This window comes from Capricornis sumatraensis, chromosome 14, assembly GCF_032405125.1.
Source record: "Capricornis sumatraensis isolate serow.1 chromosome 14, serow.2, whole genome shotgun sequence".
NCBI lineage: Eukaryota > Metazoa > Chordata > Mammalia > Artiodactyla > Bovidae > Capricornis > Capricornis sumatraensis.
The window spans coordinates 12087380-12105746 of NC_091082.1; the positions used below are offsets into that span (position 1 = coordinate 12087380).

The 18367-nt window shown below is 38.0% G+C and overlaps 1 protein-coding gene across 1 annotated transcript; it reads right to left on the minus strand.

Annotated features, from left to right (window-relative positions):
* Nucleotides 1-9164: 9164 nt before the first annotated feature.
* ELK4 (ETS transcription factor ELK4) lies at nucleotides 9165-13645 on the minus strand. Its single transcript, XM_068986424.1, has 4 exons — nucleotides 13439-13645; nucleotides 11513-12388; nucleotides 10697-10813; nucleotides 9165-9263 (listed from the first exon to the last, which is right to left on the minus strand). The coding sequence occupies exons 1-4, from the start codon at nucleotides 13643-13645 to the stop codon at nucleotides 9165-9167; spliced, it is 1299 nt and encodes a 432-aa protein (XP_068842525.1).
* Nucleotides 13646-18367: the final 4722 nt, after the last annotated feature.

Below are 18367 nucleotides of genomic sequence, written 5' to 3' on the forward strand. Positions count from 1 at the left end.
GAAAGAGATGGGAAAATACCACACCACCTGACCTGCCTCTTGAAAAAACTGTATGCAGGTCAGGAAGCAACAGTTAGAACTGGACATGGAACAACAGACTGGTTCCAAATAGGGAAAGGAGTATGTCAAGGCTGTGTATTGTCACCCTGCTTATTTAACTTATATCCATCATGAGAAACGCTGGGCTGGATGAAGCACAAGCTGGAATCAAGATTGCTGGGAGAAATATCAATAACCTCGGATATCCAGATGACACCACCCTTATGGCAGAAAAGTGAAGAAGAACTAAAAAGCCTCTTGATGAAAGTGAAAGAGGAGAGCGAAAAACTTGGCTTAAAGCTCAACATTCAGAAAACGAAGATCATGGCACCTGGTCCCATCACTTCATGGCAAATAGATGGGGAAACAGTGGAAACAGTGGCAGACTTTATTTTCTTGGGCTCCATAATCACTGCAGATGGTGACTGCAGCCATGAAATTAAAAGACGCTTACTCCTTGGAAGGAAAGTTATGACCAATCTAGACAGCATATTAAAAAGCAGAGACATTACTTTGCCAACAAAGGTCCGTCTAGTCAAGGCTATGGTTTTTCCAGTAGTCATGTATGGATGTGAGAGTTGGACTGTAAAGAAAGCTGAGCGCAGAAGAATTGATGCTTTTGAACTGTGGTGTTGGAGAAGACTCTTGAGAGTCCCTTGGACTGCAAGGAGATCCAACCAGTCCATTCTAAAGGATATCAGTCGTCAATATTCACCAGAAGGACTGATGTTGAAGCTGAGACTCCAATACTTTGGCCACCTGATGTGAAGAGCTGAGTCATCTGAAAAGACCCTGATGTTGGGAAAGATTGAAGGCAGGAGGAGAAGGGGACGACAGAGGATGAGATGGCTGGATGGCATCACCAACTCAATGGACATGGGTTTGGGTGGACTCCGGGAGTTGGTGATGGACAGGGAGGCCTGGCGTGCTGCACTTCATGGGGTCACAAAGAGTCGGACACGACTGAGTGACTGAACTGAACTGAAAAATGTAAGTAAAATTTAAAAGCAAAATAAAAAGATTTCACAAGGCAAATAATTTTTCTAGCCAGTTAGTATTCTTTTAATTCCTTTTTATATCAACAATCATATTACAATTTCCTCTTTTCACTACCTATCTCAACACAGGCTTTAAATATTTTAATGTAGATATATATCAAATAGCTGAAGGCCAAGTTTTAATGATAACCTTTGGAAAAGCTAAACTTTCCTCATCCACATTTAGCACAGATGGAAATTTAATACATAGAGACTACCTCAATAGATGAGAAAGGAGGGAAGTAATTCAGAAACTCATTTTATTAAAAATATTTATTTAAAAAAATACAATTGTCCATATCTAGTTGCACATACATCTATTAACATATCTATATAATTTGGGACGAGTAAATTTGATACAGTGCTTTCTTAAAGCCAGCTTGCCATTATACAAAGCAAATTCCTCTGTCAGTTCTTACATAAAATAGTTTTTTAAAATGTATTATCTTTCTAAAAAGATGCATATCATCATTACAGAATTTAACAATATTTTGTATAAAACTTGAAGCAACAGAAAACAAAGATCACCTGATTAGTTTTCAGAGCAATCCCTTACTCTGTCTGGAGATGCACTGAGTATTAACTACATATTTTCCTCTTAAAAGCAGCATATTTCAAAGCCCTCAAAGTGTCAGCGCAGGCTCTTCCTCACCAACCTAGATTCTGTAAAATTTCTCTGCCACACACACATAGAGCTAAGGCTCTGGCTAATCCTAATCACCTTAAGACAACACCCTTTAGTTTCCCAACAGCTAAGTCAGACAGCTCAGCTAGAGAGGTGGCAGTCTCTCTCCAGTTGCATCAACGATTGATGTGATTTTAATAAACGTAGGCAGTTACCGTCACTTGAATTGTTTTAGGAAAAAGAAATGTGGTTTTAATACTTTGAAGGTCTCCCTCATGTAAGTTACACTGAAGTTAATCAAGACAAATTATTAATGACACTTTAACAGTAATGCAGTCTTTTGGGTAGGTAGGTGTGCACTGGCATTTTATGTAAGTATTCTGTTTATACAAAAGTAGAGGATACTAGATATTATGAGAGACAGACTTCAACAGAATAAACAATGGGAAAAATAAACAATGAAGTAACTGTCTTCCCAGCTGAATTAATTAAAGTCTGAGGAAAGCACCCTGACAAGTTCTCACTACCACGGAGGCAAACTGAGACACACTGATGTAAAGGACACACCTCTTTGTGTTAACACCACAGCAGACACGCTTTTTTTTTTTTTTCCTGACTTACAGATTCAGTGGGTGAAAACCAAAAGTTTAACATTATTTAATTTTCAAGTGATGTCCACACTTGAAGATCCAATAGGACTCATAGAAAATTATTAAGTTTGTTCTTCAAAACACAAGATTGTACGCTTTTTTAAAAGTTGACTTGATTATCTAGTGAAAAATGTTTTCATTCTAAAAACTAGTTTTAGTCGAAAATTGTATTTGCCTCAATCCAAAGCCCATCAGTAGCAAAATGACTGGACTGAGTTTCATATTTAATCTTCTCTACCCACAAAGATAAACGAAACTGCTAGAAGGTAAAAGTGAAAAAATTACCTATGATTGTGACCAGAAAAGGCTGAATGGCCAAACCAAATAAATAGGCCTCAAGTAATAAAAAATTAGTTGTATTCATTTCTGCCTTTACATATATGCATCTTAGTTAATTTCACATATATGTATCTTAATTTCACTAATACTGAACAGGGAAGTTCATACAATATGTTCCTTTATCACATAAGCAATGAATGTAATGTACATATAGACACCCTTGGTAATACTGCCATCAAAAACAAAAAGTATGAAATGTGTCAGAAGGGACTACGTCCCCTACGTGATAGACAATAAGCAACAATGATTAAACAGAAAAGAAAGTTGGCAAGTTCACAAAGTTGAGTATAATCCACCAACTGCAAATTATTAAAAGTCATACATTTTTACAAAAGCACAATATTAAAAGCTTGTAAATTTTTAAAAGCATCCTAGTCAAAAGAGCCTACTTTACAGGGCCTAGAATGGCTCACTGGATAATCCATTTATCCCTTCTCCAAATAGTCTTAAGTTCCAGAAAGTATAAACAATAAACCTTAACGTCCCTGACCCTCAATATCCTTAAGTTGAAATTAAACAAAATAATTATTAAGTGCTTCCAGTTATTAAAAAACAAAGCAGTGCTAATAATGGTGCCCCAGAAGTGCCAAGTAATGTCACCCCAGTACACAGCATTCCCACCCCTGAACTCTACGCAGGCTTAGAACGATTCCACCAGCTAGAAGTCAGGCCCAACCACAGGGCACCCCCACCCCCCAAACTTGTCCAGAAGATCCCAGGCCTGTCTTCGCAGGGCTCATAATCCTTGGAGGGGACAAGAACCAGAATGGGCCCTGATGAGATGGGAAACAAGGCAAAGCTAAGAACATTCAGCCCAAGATACTGAGGTTTCTGTGAATGCTTTCTATGTATAGTTCAAAAGGATAAATAGGCTACAATGCCAGAATTTCTCCACCACTAGCTCAATCATGGTTAGATCTGTATTTTAGAAATACTACATCTGGTATAAACATCCTCTCTGAGAAACTTAGAATGCAATATAGCAAGGATTTTACACAAAAATGTAGAAATTTTTAGAAAGAACATCCTTATTTGCTCAATAATACATGAACATAAGAGAACAGTTTATGGTGACTTTGCTTAAAGTATGTCACAGGCAGCACTATACAGTATTTCTAAAATGTTGACAAGCAATTTTTAAGGCCTATGATTCTATGCATTTTAAAAAATGGAAATGTGCAAGGCATTAATTTTTTTAAAAGTGACAACTGCAAAATGCAGCCAATTTTTCCTTAAGTTTTAGTTATAAAACAGCCTAGGAACCATCCTCGACTAGGATGGCCACATGTTCCCTCTGAAAAATAGATTTATTTATACACATACATACAAACACACACTCAGTCAATAATTAGTACACATACACATGCACTCAGCCAATCAGAATGACTTGGAAAAAAATGCTCTGGTTTCCCAATTAAATATTTGAAAATAAAAATTTAAGCCTCATAAAACTTCTTGATGTGTATTATACTCAAAAGATTTGAGTTCAAGAGACTTACTATGCTTGATTGTATCCCTCAAATTTTTTTGTTAAAGGTATCATTTAAAATGTTAACAACCACCTGAATCTCCTGGTTTCTACAGAAAGCTTAGAGCTAACCTTGCCCCTCTCAGATAAACCACTCTCATTTCCATTTTCATAAGGGCTAAGTGCAGACGGCAGCACCCTAGAGATCACTGTTTTCTGCCAGGCTGTCAATCTATCACAATTTTTTTTCTTCCAGAAAAAGAGCTTGAAGAAACCAGCAGCTTCAAATGGAACATTTATACTACATCAACAACTCACCTTTTCAGATCTGCTCCATTTACAGGTAAAAACATGACTTTCCTTCTAACAGGTTCCACCAAGTATGAGAAATGAAATCAAACCGCCTTCTCTTCTTGCTTAATACACCACCACCCACAAGAATTCTAGATTCTAAGATTAAAACTTCAACCTCAGTAAGCAGAGTTCTGTTGACACAGAATAACAGGGCACCTTGTTTCAGGCAATGCAAGCAGCATTAAAAACAGTAACAAAACACTCTGCTGACCCCAAACCAGGAAGATAACTAACAAAACACTTTCCACCCAGCTGATTCTCTGGTCAGAGTACCTGCCTGAAACAATTATGGCTGGCCTCGACTTTACTACTGTGAATTGAACAATTAACTTCTCAGTTCCATCCTATCACACCCTCAGATAACAGACCACGAACTCTGTGAGGAGTCTAGCTTTCATACTGGAAAGTGGTCCTTCACTCAGAACTCCAGGCTTCTGCACAGAGACCTACACTTGTCACCATACTTGTTCACATACCTAAGAATGGTACCTCAGCACTATTCTAGATTTCTGGCATAGGCAAATAAAAAAATACAGTAAATGAAGTGATACACAGAACAGGCTCATCAAGAAAGTATTTCTTCAGATACCAAAATATTACCAAAATAATAACAATAACTGACTAATGCAGCAAGAAAATGGAAGTTGTTACATATTTTAAAATAAAGCAACCTGAAGTAATTCTGAAATTGTTGGTAAAATATAACAATAATAAGGCCAAAAGAAATTTGCGAGTGGCCAGTAAATTTTAAAGTCACACCTAATATGAAAAGAGACAACCACACTGTCAACAAATATTAAGCATGAAGCTCTGTAAAACATTTGGTAATGCGTTATTTACCAAAGTATGAAAAAGAAACAGGAGATTTCAGAAAGCTGATGACAAACTCTGCTGAAAAGTTCTTAACCTCTTCTAGAGATTTTACATAAAAATCAGATCAAATATGTAAAGGATTTCCCCATATATCACAACCAAAACTTTTTTTTTTCAAGATCAGACTGAGAAACAATATGCTGAGTCAGGGGTCTTTAAAGCAGAGTGTGCACCAGAGGGTACACAAGACAGTCTGCTGGATGCAGGGAAAACATCAGAATTTCTGCTCAAGATTTATTTTTATATCATCCTTAACCTGTTTTTGTATATGTCTTATAGTATATATACGACTTTAGCAGTACATAACCTGACAAACATACACACAAATTTGCAATAGGGGATTGTGTTCAAAGCCTTTTATTGATCAAGGCGTGTGTTCAAAAAGCTTAGAGAATCTTTTTCTGAAATGCCAAGGAGTGGCTCTAATGGGCCTAAATTCATTAGAACTGACTTTGAGAACTTTAGAATCCTAACACAAGTTCTGAGATCAGCATGAAATGCTGTCATTAGAGTGGACATTACATAATTACAGGTCTGAATGGCACTGAAGTGTGACATCACCAGCCTGCAGTTTCAGCTCGAGTTCCAAGCCTCTGATTTACATGTCCCTCCAAACCTAAGTGACACACAGGATGAAAAAACTAGAAATCGTGCCATGTAAATAGATGAAACAGTCAGTCTAACCTTTTTTTAAAGAATCTCTAAGGAAAAAAAAAAATCTCTAAGAGTATGTAAATCTTCAAGGAATTCTTTGAGTGAAAAAAAAAAAGAAAAAATCCAGTGTAAAAAAAAAATCCAGTTCCATTTTACTATATAGGCTCATGGGCTTATTTTCCCCATCAAAATCTAAAGAAAAAGTCACATTACCTGTATTTTAGCCACCAAAATATAGAAAATTTGAATCTGTATTTTAACTTTTAACTCTAAGAAGCTTAAGATTGATCTTTTGAGGGTTTTTGGATTCTTCCATCATGTATAAATTTTTTCAAAAATCAATGGAAATTTCCATCTTTCTTTGAATACAAAAATATGGCCATGAAGAATATTACATCACAAAAGCACTATGACAAACCAAAAGGAAAAAAATATTTTAGATATTAGGCGACAATCCATCCAAGGACAGAATAAACGCAGTGGTTCACTGGCTGAGTGTGTGGCCCTGAGCCCGCTGTGGGCATCCGTTCTCAGCTCCAAGGTGGTGGCCTAGTCAGCCACAGGGGAGTCACTTACACCACAGAATGGACTCAGCAAATGCTACAATTTAAGGCCTTTTCCCCTTCAGACAGCCTGGTGGTTAAACACCTCCCAGCATACAACTGATTTAGATACCGGCCAGAGCAAATGAAAAGCTAAACTAATCACAGCAGAAGCTGCTAAAGTTCACTAAACCTGCTCCCCTATTTTAACCTGGGCTACTTCTGCCTACCAGCATTCATCCTGGCAAAGTGACTAGTGATGGATACCAGCTACAGCTACCAAATATAAGTCTCTCTAGTGAGTACTGATCTGAAGTGGTATGTCACCTTTTGATGCTAAGAACTCTGTGGATGTTTCAAAATCAGAGACTTTCCCAGGAAGGAGGTAGTTTACAAATAGAACAACCTGCCTCATACACTTCACTATGGTTGCAGTTTTATTTAATTTAAAAACGTGAACACACACACACACACACACACACACACACACACACACCAGCTTCCCCTAAACAGTTGATCTCAAAGAAAAAGCAGGTCATCATCAACCTCGTAAGGCCCACACCTCTCAGAGACTTCCAGGAGAGGTTTACAGGCAGAGACTCACTAAAACTGGTTCCTAGGAAGTTGTTTGACTGAGTTTTAATAGTGCTGTTGGTTCCCAGGCACCCTTTTACTGAAACAGTTAGTTATCAAAGATACTATCCATGAAAACAAACCAATGGCTTTTCTCCTTTGATTCAAAATAAAATACTTTTTGTGCTTTCAAAAATTTAAATATTAGTTAAATCAAGCCATCAATATTTACTTATCTAACGTATAAAATGTGAATTAAGCTAATAAAACTAGTCCAAAGCGCTGCTGAGCAGTCTGATTTCAAAAAAGCATGCAAATGTGGGGAAAAAAATCCAGTATGTCTGTTCCCCATCGTTACTGAACAGTACCTTTCAACACTACTATTGCACATCTTAGGAACAGAACTTTTCAGCTGATAACCACAAATTAAACAGTAACCGGTCTCCAACACTACAAATATAAAGGCAGCTCCCTGAACACCGTCCTTCTGCTACTACTGAACCAGCGCAGACACCTTACACCAGAGTTCCTCTATACTGTATAAAACACATTTCAAGCAAACATATACAACTGGAAGATGCTAGTTTACAGCAGAGTCGCTTTGAGCCCTCAAGTCCTTTACTACTTTCATACACCATTTAGTTCAAGTTGTTCAATTATAGGAACTATTTCTAGGCTTGAAAGATTAGTTTAATGGGCAGGGTGGTGGGGGGCAGGGGCGGGGGGGTGGCAGCGGCATATCATCTAATCCTGGACTTTAAAGCCAAATTTTCCAAAAGACTCCACTGTGATGTTGGCATCAAATCAACAAATGTCTATACCTGGCAGTGATGACTATATGCTAACATTTCAGAAGTCTGGCAGAGATGAAGGCCTATCTACTAATACAAATAATCCAGTCCCTATGTATGAGCACTTCCAGATGAGCTTTGCTACTTCCTAATTAAAAAAAAAAAAAAATCAAAGAAATAAGTATATTTTTACCTCACTACAGATTTAAAGAGTTCACTTTGCTTTTCATCTTCCTAATTAAAACTATCACAACCTCTAACAACTTTAAATTTAAAAGATAAACAAACAGTAGGAAATGGGATAAAATGAACAGAAAAAAAGGTCCTTCACACTGGGTATCTTCTAACTGGGAAACGCCTACATGTTGTTTCAAGTTTTTTCAATTGAATCCTTGACTCAGAGATGCCTCAGACTCTCAAATCCCAGGTCCACCCCATAAAAGCCATCATTTACCATAAGTATTCCATAGGTGTGGAATCATACCAGCAGATGACATTTCTGTGCCAGATATGAGGCCCCATATTCTCACTGTTTGTTCCAAACACTGCCTTAAGCCCCAGGTTTAAAAATCTCCTTATGTGGGAATAAACTAGCTCCATGCTCTGTTCATATTCAGTCAAGATCATACATAGGGCTAAGGGAACCACCCTGAATAAATGTAAATAAGGTAACTGTTTGTGGAGTTGCTTACATACATTATACTTCACAGCAAAACAGAATATCCCAAATAGTCCTGCTCCGATCTTATTTCGTGTGAATAGGAATGATTCTTTTTCCTCCACTGCTTATGCACAACTCACTTTTAGTATTCAACAGAGCACATGTAAGTCCTAAAGATATGGCTAATTTCATTTAACTAGTATTTCTTTATATAATATGCTCAAAGCATAACTGCCAAAGGGTCCCAATAAGGCAAGATTCTTAATTCTCTTGCAAAGCATAGCTTGCTCATAAATCCCATTAAAAATTTCCTTAACACAAGGTTCAAAATATTTTTAAAAAAGAAAGAAAGAGGGAGGTGGAGTTTGGACTCCAATTAAGGCATTTTTATACACAGTCTAGCTTGAGTCCTATTCAAAGGGAATCCTAAAAAGCATTTTAATGGGGAACGGCAGAAATCATAACAGTCTATTATCAGCATCGTGAAGTATCAATCCCTCACTTGCATGTCTTTCTCTTTCCTTATTCCTTGATTCTCTCGTTCCACAAGTGCATAGGTTATGTTTTCTGTAGATCTGGGGAAAATGGGCCAGGGGTAGAAGGTCCATCCAGGCCAGACAGAGTGAACGGCCCATGACTGTTCAGCACAGAAGGAAACTGAGAAAGAAAATAAAACACATTATCATCCTATTATGCAATCCTAAACTTCACTTTCTGTCCCTGTTACATTCCCTAAGGCAGAACACAGCAGCACCTGCAGTGGCTCACAGGACAAAGGCACTAACTGTTTATCACGGAACAGTATGATGTCACAAAAACTTAAAAAAACGAAGTTTGTCTTACATATTAACACTCTCCAGCCTACCTTGATGGAATGTAAAGAACAAATCTATACTTTTCCTTAGATGCTAAAGTACACAGGTTCACACTTGACTTCTAATGGTTATAGAAAGTTCAGTAAATGACAGCATGCACTCTGTAAACTATAATTCAATTATATAGCAAATCACACTGTCAAAAAGAGGTCCAGCGGAGATGCCCATCTCATACCTGCTGCAAACAGTTGTAGGGTGCTCATCCTAGAAAAGCACTGCCCATCATGTATTCTGAGACCAAATCTGTATGGAGATTCCAGGCTGAAGCTACATGAGCACTATGGCTTTCTCTATATAAATCAATTCTCTCTTTGTGAGAGGCAAACAAAAATGTAAAAGGAAATATGGGAAATTTTCCATACTCTTTCTATTCAGCAATTTAGAAGTTTCTGCAAAAATAATTGCATTAGTAGAAAGATTTTTAAAAAATTTTTTCTTTCCCCACCCCTTACCATTTCATTTTCAAAAGAACAAATGAAAATTTAAATTACAAAATCTAAGAAAATATCCCAGGGAGTCACCCTGGAATAAGTGAATGAATCAATATAAGAAAGCTGACAAGTTATAAAGTCTAGATAGTTTAGGCAAAATCATGGTTTACAGCTATAAGATCTTTCTTAATAAGATCTTCGTTAAGAGGTAATGCCCTACTCATTTTAAAAATATATACATGTATATTGAAAATGCTGATGAGTATCAATTCTGAGTGACAGGAAAATGGTAGCATTTGATAATACTATTCTCAGGAGTTTTTTCTATTTAAAAAAAAATCCTCAGTTAAAAGGGGAAATCTAAGTGCAGAGAATGCCCCCAAATATACATACATACACACACACACACTTTTTTAGAAAAGAGGATTTCCAGCATTTAAAATGATTTAAAAAGTTGGATGAGCTCAAAATCGACTACAGTATTGAACCATTCTTAGTCTAATTCAAATGTATGGAATAGTAAACAATGAAAAGGAAACTCTGCTGTGAATATTTATCTGGGTTATTTGCAGGCCATAAAATTAACAGTTAGAAATTAAAAACTAAATCTAAGGAACACTTTTTATTTATTTATTTAATTTTTTTTTTAATTTTAAAATCTTTAATTCTTACATAGGAACACTTTTTAAATAGAAGTTTTACAATGATTAACTGTAGAGTGATTTTGCCTCTCTGCTCACTTACCACACCACAGTTACAAAAGACAAGCTTCTATGTAATTTACCTGAAAAAGTGTGTTAGCACCTTGTAGTCTGGCTGGACTCAGGGGAGCAACAGGGCTGAGAGTACTCCAAAAGTGGATACTGGAGAGCAAGGGGCTTGGAGTCAGTAAGATGGGTGTCTGCAATATACAAGCCAAAAATATAACTAAATGGCTTATCAGGATTATGTTCTATCCTTGTAATAATACACAATTAGCCCTGAACCCAAATATTGTCCTATTCTCCATTCCAAATATCTCCAAGTCTGAAATCTTATCCTGAGGAAACAGTCGGAAATTACTTTTACAACCCAGAGAAGAAAAAGGTCAAAGTATTTTCTAAACTGTTTCTCATACAATTTTTGTCAAATAGAAAAACAAAACCAATCTGAATTCAGGTATGGAAAAATAATGGGTAACTGAGTCACAAACATGCTTTCCCCTTAATAATGAGTAGGTCTGGGAGGAACATGTTTAAATGTTCTATGAGACGAAAAAGTTAAGAAATAGCTAATGTTAGCTAACTGTAAAACTTGTTATTCAACATCACATGTTTATTAAGGTCCACAGGATCTGTTATTTTCTAACGTGAGATTGTCACTGATTGTTTTATAAGATCACCCCTGCCTCCACCAGAGACAGAGAGAGAGAGAGAATATACTTATTTTCTTTAGGAGAAAGTGGAAAAATGAGGTTACTTTCACAGGGTCACATATAACCTCTCTAAAGCAAAACTACTATGTAGCAGAATGAGAACTGAGGTTATAAATTCGGGATTTGTTTTAAAAGGTGAGAAAAAAGCAAAATAAATGGTGGCACTAAAAGGAAAGAGAATGTTACCTGTGAAAAAAGCGCTGGCGTAAGAGAAGCTGTAGGGAGAGATGGGCTTAATATTCCCAGTGGGCTTGGATCACTGCTCGTGATCACAAGGGTCGGTGCCAGCTCTAACCCTTTGGGTTTCTTGGACCTCGATGAATTATTTGTTTTGTCCTTTTCTAGCAAAGCTGAATCCTGGTCTTTAGGCTCCAAGGACAAGTTCTCTGGAAGCTGCATTGGCTGAGAAGCCACTGATTCCATGTCCGTGTCCATGTCTGGGTTGGAACTCAGCGGTGGTGAAGGAGTTCTAGGAGGCTCCTGCAGAGGGGACATGGACGAAACAGGAGGTGTGGTGGTAAAAGGGGCAGTCACTGCCGATGCAGAAGTTGGTGCTTCCAGGGAAGGCAGTCTGGGGGAAGCCAAAGTCTCCAATGCTTGGATAGTTTCTTCTGAAGATGGAGAAATACCCGGGCCAGCTGAAATGGAGGCAGCAGGAGGTTCAACTGGTGGCTTTTTAGAAGGTGTTGTTACAAATTTGATAACAGATGGAGTTGGCTCCTGAGGAGACTTTTTCTCTGCCAATTTCTCAGCTGGATTCTCAACCTTTATAGATTTGAAAAGCTTCCTATTGGAGGAGTTCAAAGAGTTGAGAGTAAAAGAAGAATATAAGCCGGAGTGTATGTAGTCATTGCGGCTCGAGGTCTTGGCACCAGGCTGTGGTGGCTTCTCTTTCCCGCCATTCTCCACGTCTTTGGAACTGCTGCTGCTGAGCTCACTGAGGCTTAAAGCTTCACACTCCCCCTCAACCCTGCCCACTGTCATTGGGTCCATGTTCAAAATCTCTGGGTACGAGACAAACTTGTACACAAACTTCTGACCATTCACTTTTTTAATGATATTCTGTAGATAAATAAAATAAGCACTCAGACTTTCTTAAACTTTTCTTAACCATTTGTTAAAACTTTACCCCACCCCCACCCCCAAAGATCATGAGAAAGCTGACTGAATGGGGTTCTCCATTTGATCGGTAGTTTACTTGAAAACTTCAAAATCACCTAAATTTATCCAGCCATTCCAAACACAGTTCTGACCATTATGGAGCACAAGTTAAAAACATTTAAATGTCTTATTAACAACTGAACTAATATGCTGCATAAAAGCTGAAAGATTTTAATTGCTTAACTCCAAAGGTACAAAAACACTCACATCCTCAGGAAGCAAAAGGAATTTAGAGCATTACTTCTAAGGTTCCTACTTCCTTCAGCTGTTTCTTACCTCATCTCTCCACACAGGAAAGCTGATAATATCAACACTCAAAGGTGAAAGAAATTAAGATCCCAGCTTCTCACTCTAATTCTCTTCATTTGAGTATTTTATTTTACTTCCGTGCTCAAGAATGTATTCAAAATAATTAGAAATTAAACAAAAAAAATTTGACTAAGAAATCAAATCTAGTTATTCTTTAAGGTATTAACTTCTGTTCTGGGTTAAACTAAACAGTAAAAATTAAGTACATCTAAAAAACAGTATGAGATAATTTTTAAAGTAAATTATGATATAAACAGTATTTATCTATGCTGAAGAATCTCAAATTTCCTCTTCCTTATTCCAACTCTATAATCATTTTTTCTTTAAAGACAACTGCAATTAGGAATAAAATGGGAGCCCAGTACTGAATATGAATTTGCAGAAATACACTTAGAACATTTACGTCTTTTATTCTAATTCCAAGCTGCTGAAGCTGTAAAATAAATTGAGTTAAAACCAAAACAGTGACCATTTCACAATGCATACAAATGTTGCATCATTATGCTGTACACTCAAAAGCAATATGTCAATTACACCTTAATTTAAAAGTTATTTTAATAAATAAACAAACCACGACATTAGTATGTCTAACCTCAACAGAGGAGAAGGAACAATTTTTGTTTTGAGGTGGGTGTGTATTACCTTCACATAGTAGTATCTGAGGGCTCGGCTGAGTTTGTCATAATTCATATTAGGCTTGTTCTTTCGAATGCCCCAGAGACGAGCCACCTCTTCTGCCTGCAAAAGCTTGAACTCCCCATTATTAGAGGTCCAGCAGATCATGTGGTCGTTCTGAGGCTCCTTTAGGAGCTGAAGGAGGAACTGCCACAGGGTGATAGCACTGTCCATAGCAATGAGCTGGAAGAGGCAACACTGTGTGTCACTCACCGTTTTAAGCACTTTAAATGTATTAGACTATTAATTGTACATTTCATCCGCACAAGAATCCTATAAGACAGATACTACTGCAGCCTCATTTTATATGTGAAGAATCTGATTCATTACAGAGTTAAGTAACTTGTCTAAGCTCACACAAGTAAATGGTGGAGCTGAGATTTAAGCCCAGGCAATCTGAATACAGACCTAAACTCTTAAACATGCAACACTGCTTAAGAAAAGTCTTGCTATGAGATAAGCTAGTTTCATAAATTACAGGAGCAGACTAATGAATGCCAACCAGTGCAGTACCACTGTTACTAAATTTTATCTTGAAAACTCACTGTCGGGACTTCCTGGGGATCCTCGGGCTAAAACTCCGTACTCCCAATGCGGGGTACTGGTACAGGGGGCTGGGCTGGATCTGTGGTCAGAGAACTAGGTCACACATGCCCCAACTAAGAATCTGCATGTCACAACTAAAACCTGGTGCAGCTAAATAAATAAAAAAATATTTTTTAAAAAACAACTCATTGTCATGTTCTCTGAGGTGACCACCATTTCAGCATCTATCTATACTGGCACAGTTGATTTATATGCCAGGATGTTCTGTGCGTCTCAGGGTGGCCCAGAGATAGGAGGAATAGTTTCCATTATAATGAATGTAATTTTCATGTAAGTTGACAACACTGAAAACTCAGCAAAATGTTCCCTAATTCACAAGTTCTGCCACCATTCTGTCCGCAGGAAGTCCACCTGCCCAGATCCTTTTATTTGATTAGCAACCTTTATTTGATTATCAAGATTGGAACTGAAAAACCTTTCAATATCTCAAGTTTTAAGATCTTCTTGTTTAGGCCAGTGTTTCTTAAATTCAGCACTATTGATATTTTGAGCCAGATAATTCTTTTGTTCTTGGAGGCTGTTTTGGCATTGCAGTTTAACATCCCTGGCCTCTACCAACCAGATGCCACCAACACCTCCTGCCCAATTTGGCAATCAAAATGTCTACACACCTTGTCAAACATTCTGGGGGACAGTATCATCTCAGTTAATAACCACTGGTTTAGTCAATGGAGCAGCAGGGAAAGGTTCTCTCAAAGGTTTTTCCTCAAAAAGACTTCAAAACATCTTGTTTCTAAGAAAGAAATCTTAGGGTGGAAACTCTGGCCAAATATACATAAGCACATCCTAAAATGTCTATGAGGGAACTTTACACATACACACACATACACAAAACCTTCCTGTTTTCAGTCTGTGAATTACATCTCACTGGATCAGAACAGAAATTAAATCAAATCAATTCTGTTAAAATACTATAAAAACAGATAAATTGGACAACAGCAAAAATTAAAACTTCTGTGCTGCAAACAATACCATCAAATGAGAAGACAATCCTTGGAATGGAAGAAAGCATTTTCAACTAATAAGGCTCCTTCATCAAAAAAAAATAAAGATCAAAAAAAACAAAGCAAAGGATTTGAAAAGACATTTCTCCAAAGAGTAATACAGGTAGCCAATAAAGCACATAAAAAGATGCTCAATGTGACTAGTTATTAGGGGAATAAAGATCAAAACCACACAAGATACTGCTTCACACCTACTAGGATGGCTATGATCAAAAAGGCAGGTGATGGACCTCCTGGCGGTTAGGAATCTGCCTGTCAATGCAGGGGACGTGGGTTCGATCCCCGAAGACTCCACATGCTGTGCGCCATAACACTGAGCCCATGCCCCACAACAAGAGAAGCCACCGCAATGAGAAGCCCAGACACCACAGCTAGAGAGAACTTGAGCACAGCAGGGAAGACCCAGCGCAGCCAAACAGAAAGGACAGACGGTAAGTATCAGCTAGAACGTGGAGAAAAGTGAAACCTTCGTACACTGCCAACAGGAATGTAAACTGGTACAGCCACTTGGAAAAAAGGTTGCAGCAGTTCCCCAGAGTTAGCCTATGACCCAGTAATTACACTCCTAGGTATATGTCCCAGAGAAATGAAAATATATGTCCACACAGACATTTATAAGCAGGACGTTCAGAGTGGTATTCATAATATCCAACAAAGCATAAACTACCCAGATGTCCCTCAACTGATGAGCAGACAAGCAAAATGTACCCTTTCCCTTCTCCAGGGGATCTTCCCAACCCAGGGATTGAACCCAGGTCTCCCACATTGCAGGCAGATTCTTTACCAGCTGAGCCACAAGAGAAGCCCAAGAATACTGCAGTGGGCAGCCTGTCCCTTCTCCAGCAGATCTTTCCGACCCAGGAATTGAACCAGGGTCTCCTGCATTGCAGGCAAATTCTTTACCAACTGAGCTATCAGGAAAGCCTCCATATAACCACAGAGTGGAATATTAGCCAGAAAAAGGAATGAAGTAGTGATATGGGCTAGTTCAATGGATGAACCTTGAAAACATTAGGCTAAGTGAGAGAAGCCAGCCATTAATTTGAATAGGCAAAAAAAGCAGACTGGTGGTTGCTTAGGGCTGGGAATGGGGGATGGGTGTGGAAAAGAAAAGGGGAGTGGCTGTTAATGGGGTGATGAAAACATTCTAAATTTAGATTATGGTAGTGGCCATACAACTCTGGGAATATACTAAAAGCAATGAACTGTACACTTCAGGTGAATTTTACTCTATGTGAAATATATCTCAATAAAAATGTTAAAAACAAACACCCCAAACAACACAAAAGTTAGGCCTGAGAAACCTAACTCTAATAATGTACAACTCACAAAGAACCGGATCCTTAACTATGTCTGCTTCCAAAAAGACCAGAGACGAGGAACCATATTGGTAAATATCTCATAATTTTTCTGAGACATTCAAAATGTCCTCCTATTATTCAGTCAGAAATTTGAAGCTGGTTATACAGAGATACTGTCATCCAAAAGTAGAGATGAGAAAATACTTAAGAATAGAAAAAGGGAGATGCCTCCCAAAGTTAGAGAGTTACGGAGAAACTGCGGCCACGAATCCAAGTCTCTTTCATCACAGTCATGTACTCTGTCCCTGAGGGAAACCACTTTCCTAGATGGGTAAGAGCATTCACATTACCTAGGATTGTAAAGAAGTATTACATTGTTACATAATAACTGACAATAACGTACAAATATGAAGTACTACTTTAATGCTAAATAACCATGTTCACTAGAAAACAGCTTTCCAGAGCCTCACTTAAGCTGGGTTAAAATCGTGGTTTTATACTATATCCATCAAGTATAGTTGAGGGGGAGGGGTCCCCTGTTATTCCTCTTAATTTACCAGAGAGGCTTTTCTTCTAGTGCTGACTGTCATGGTAAGTTACTTTTAAACTATGTATGTTCCCCACTTAAACAATTATTTGTTAGTCTAAATCTGTTACAACTATTCCCTAGTAAATTTCAGCTTGAAAAGAACTCAAGTCTTTACATTTCCAGACACCATCTTCACGTTAAGAATGCTTACAGCAGTATGAGTATGTGTGAGAGAGACGATGATGGTGACGATGCTGAAGCTAGGAGGAAGGGAGGAGGGAGAGGACAGACAAGCAGAGAACTGGAAAACAGGTTTGATGCCTATAATTTCATTTATTTTTGGAAAAATTCCCCAAACCAAATCCTAGAGTTTTATGCCTATCTTGCAGATAATGCTTGAGCTCTACAGGTTTATAATGGCGAAGCAATACGTAGAAAACGACAGAAATAACCATGAGTATTTCCGCAACAAGCACACAAGAGTCATCCTGAGCAAATGGGAAGTGCTCCCAAGGTGGTGTGGGCTTAATTTCCACCTCTCCCTTCGGTCATTAGGGGAAAGTGTGGATTGAGCTTGAGTAAGTTCCGGGAGTTGGTGATGGACAGGGAAGCCTGGCATGCTGCAGTCCATGGGGTTGCAAAGAGTCAGACACGACTGAGCTGAACTCAACTGTGGACTGAGCCAAATCCTGGTGGAGCTGTTGGATACTGCATGGCAGAACCTAACTGTGTGGAAAACGCTGAAGCTTCTGTAGTACTTTACAGTGTGTCTAGGATAGAAAATTATTGTGAAGAAAAAAATGGGCACTGTGGTTTTGGACTGAAGTACTGGAAAAAATTTTTTTCTATTAGGAAAAACTAAGGAAGACGTAAAATGGACATCCTCAGCAGGTACTTTAAAGGAATATTTTACTCATTCAACGTTGATATGTTTCTTTGATTGAAAAGGTGGTGAACCACTGGGCACATAAGCTGAACCTCTTCATTTGAGTTCCTGGAAGTGTGCCATTGATATGAAATTCAACGATTTCTTCAGCCGTAAAAGAGAATTAAAGTTAAAAAAAGTCAGAAATTACTTAAAATTACAAAGGTGAAATAAAGAGACACATATATTTAATACTTTTATTCTTACTCTTATCAAAAGAAACCCAAATCCTTTTTCTTGAAAGAAACCCAAATCCTTTTTCTTGAAAACCTTTTCATGAAAACCTCAGTGTTTCCACAACTACAGTTTTCCCCCCAAATTTCAGTTTTAAAGAGTTTTTTAGAAGTAGTATAATGAGGGAGAGAAATGCTTAACTGATCCAAATGAAGGAATCTGATTTTTGAGGGGTTAAATACGGAAAACATAATTGATTCTAACACTTAAAGTGGAGAAGGAAATGGCAACCCACTCCAGTGTTCTTGCCTGGAGAATTTCATGGGCAGAGGAGCTTGGTGGGCCACAGTCCATGAG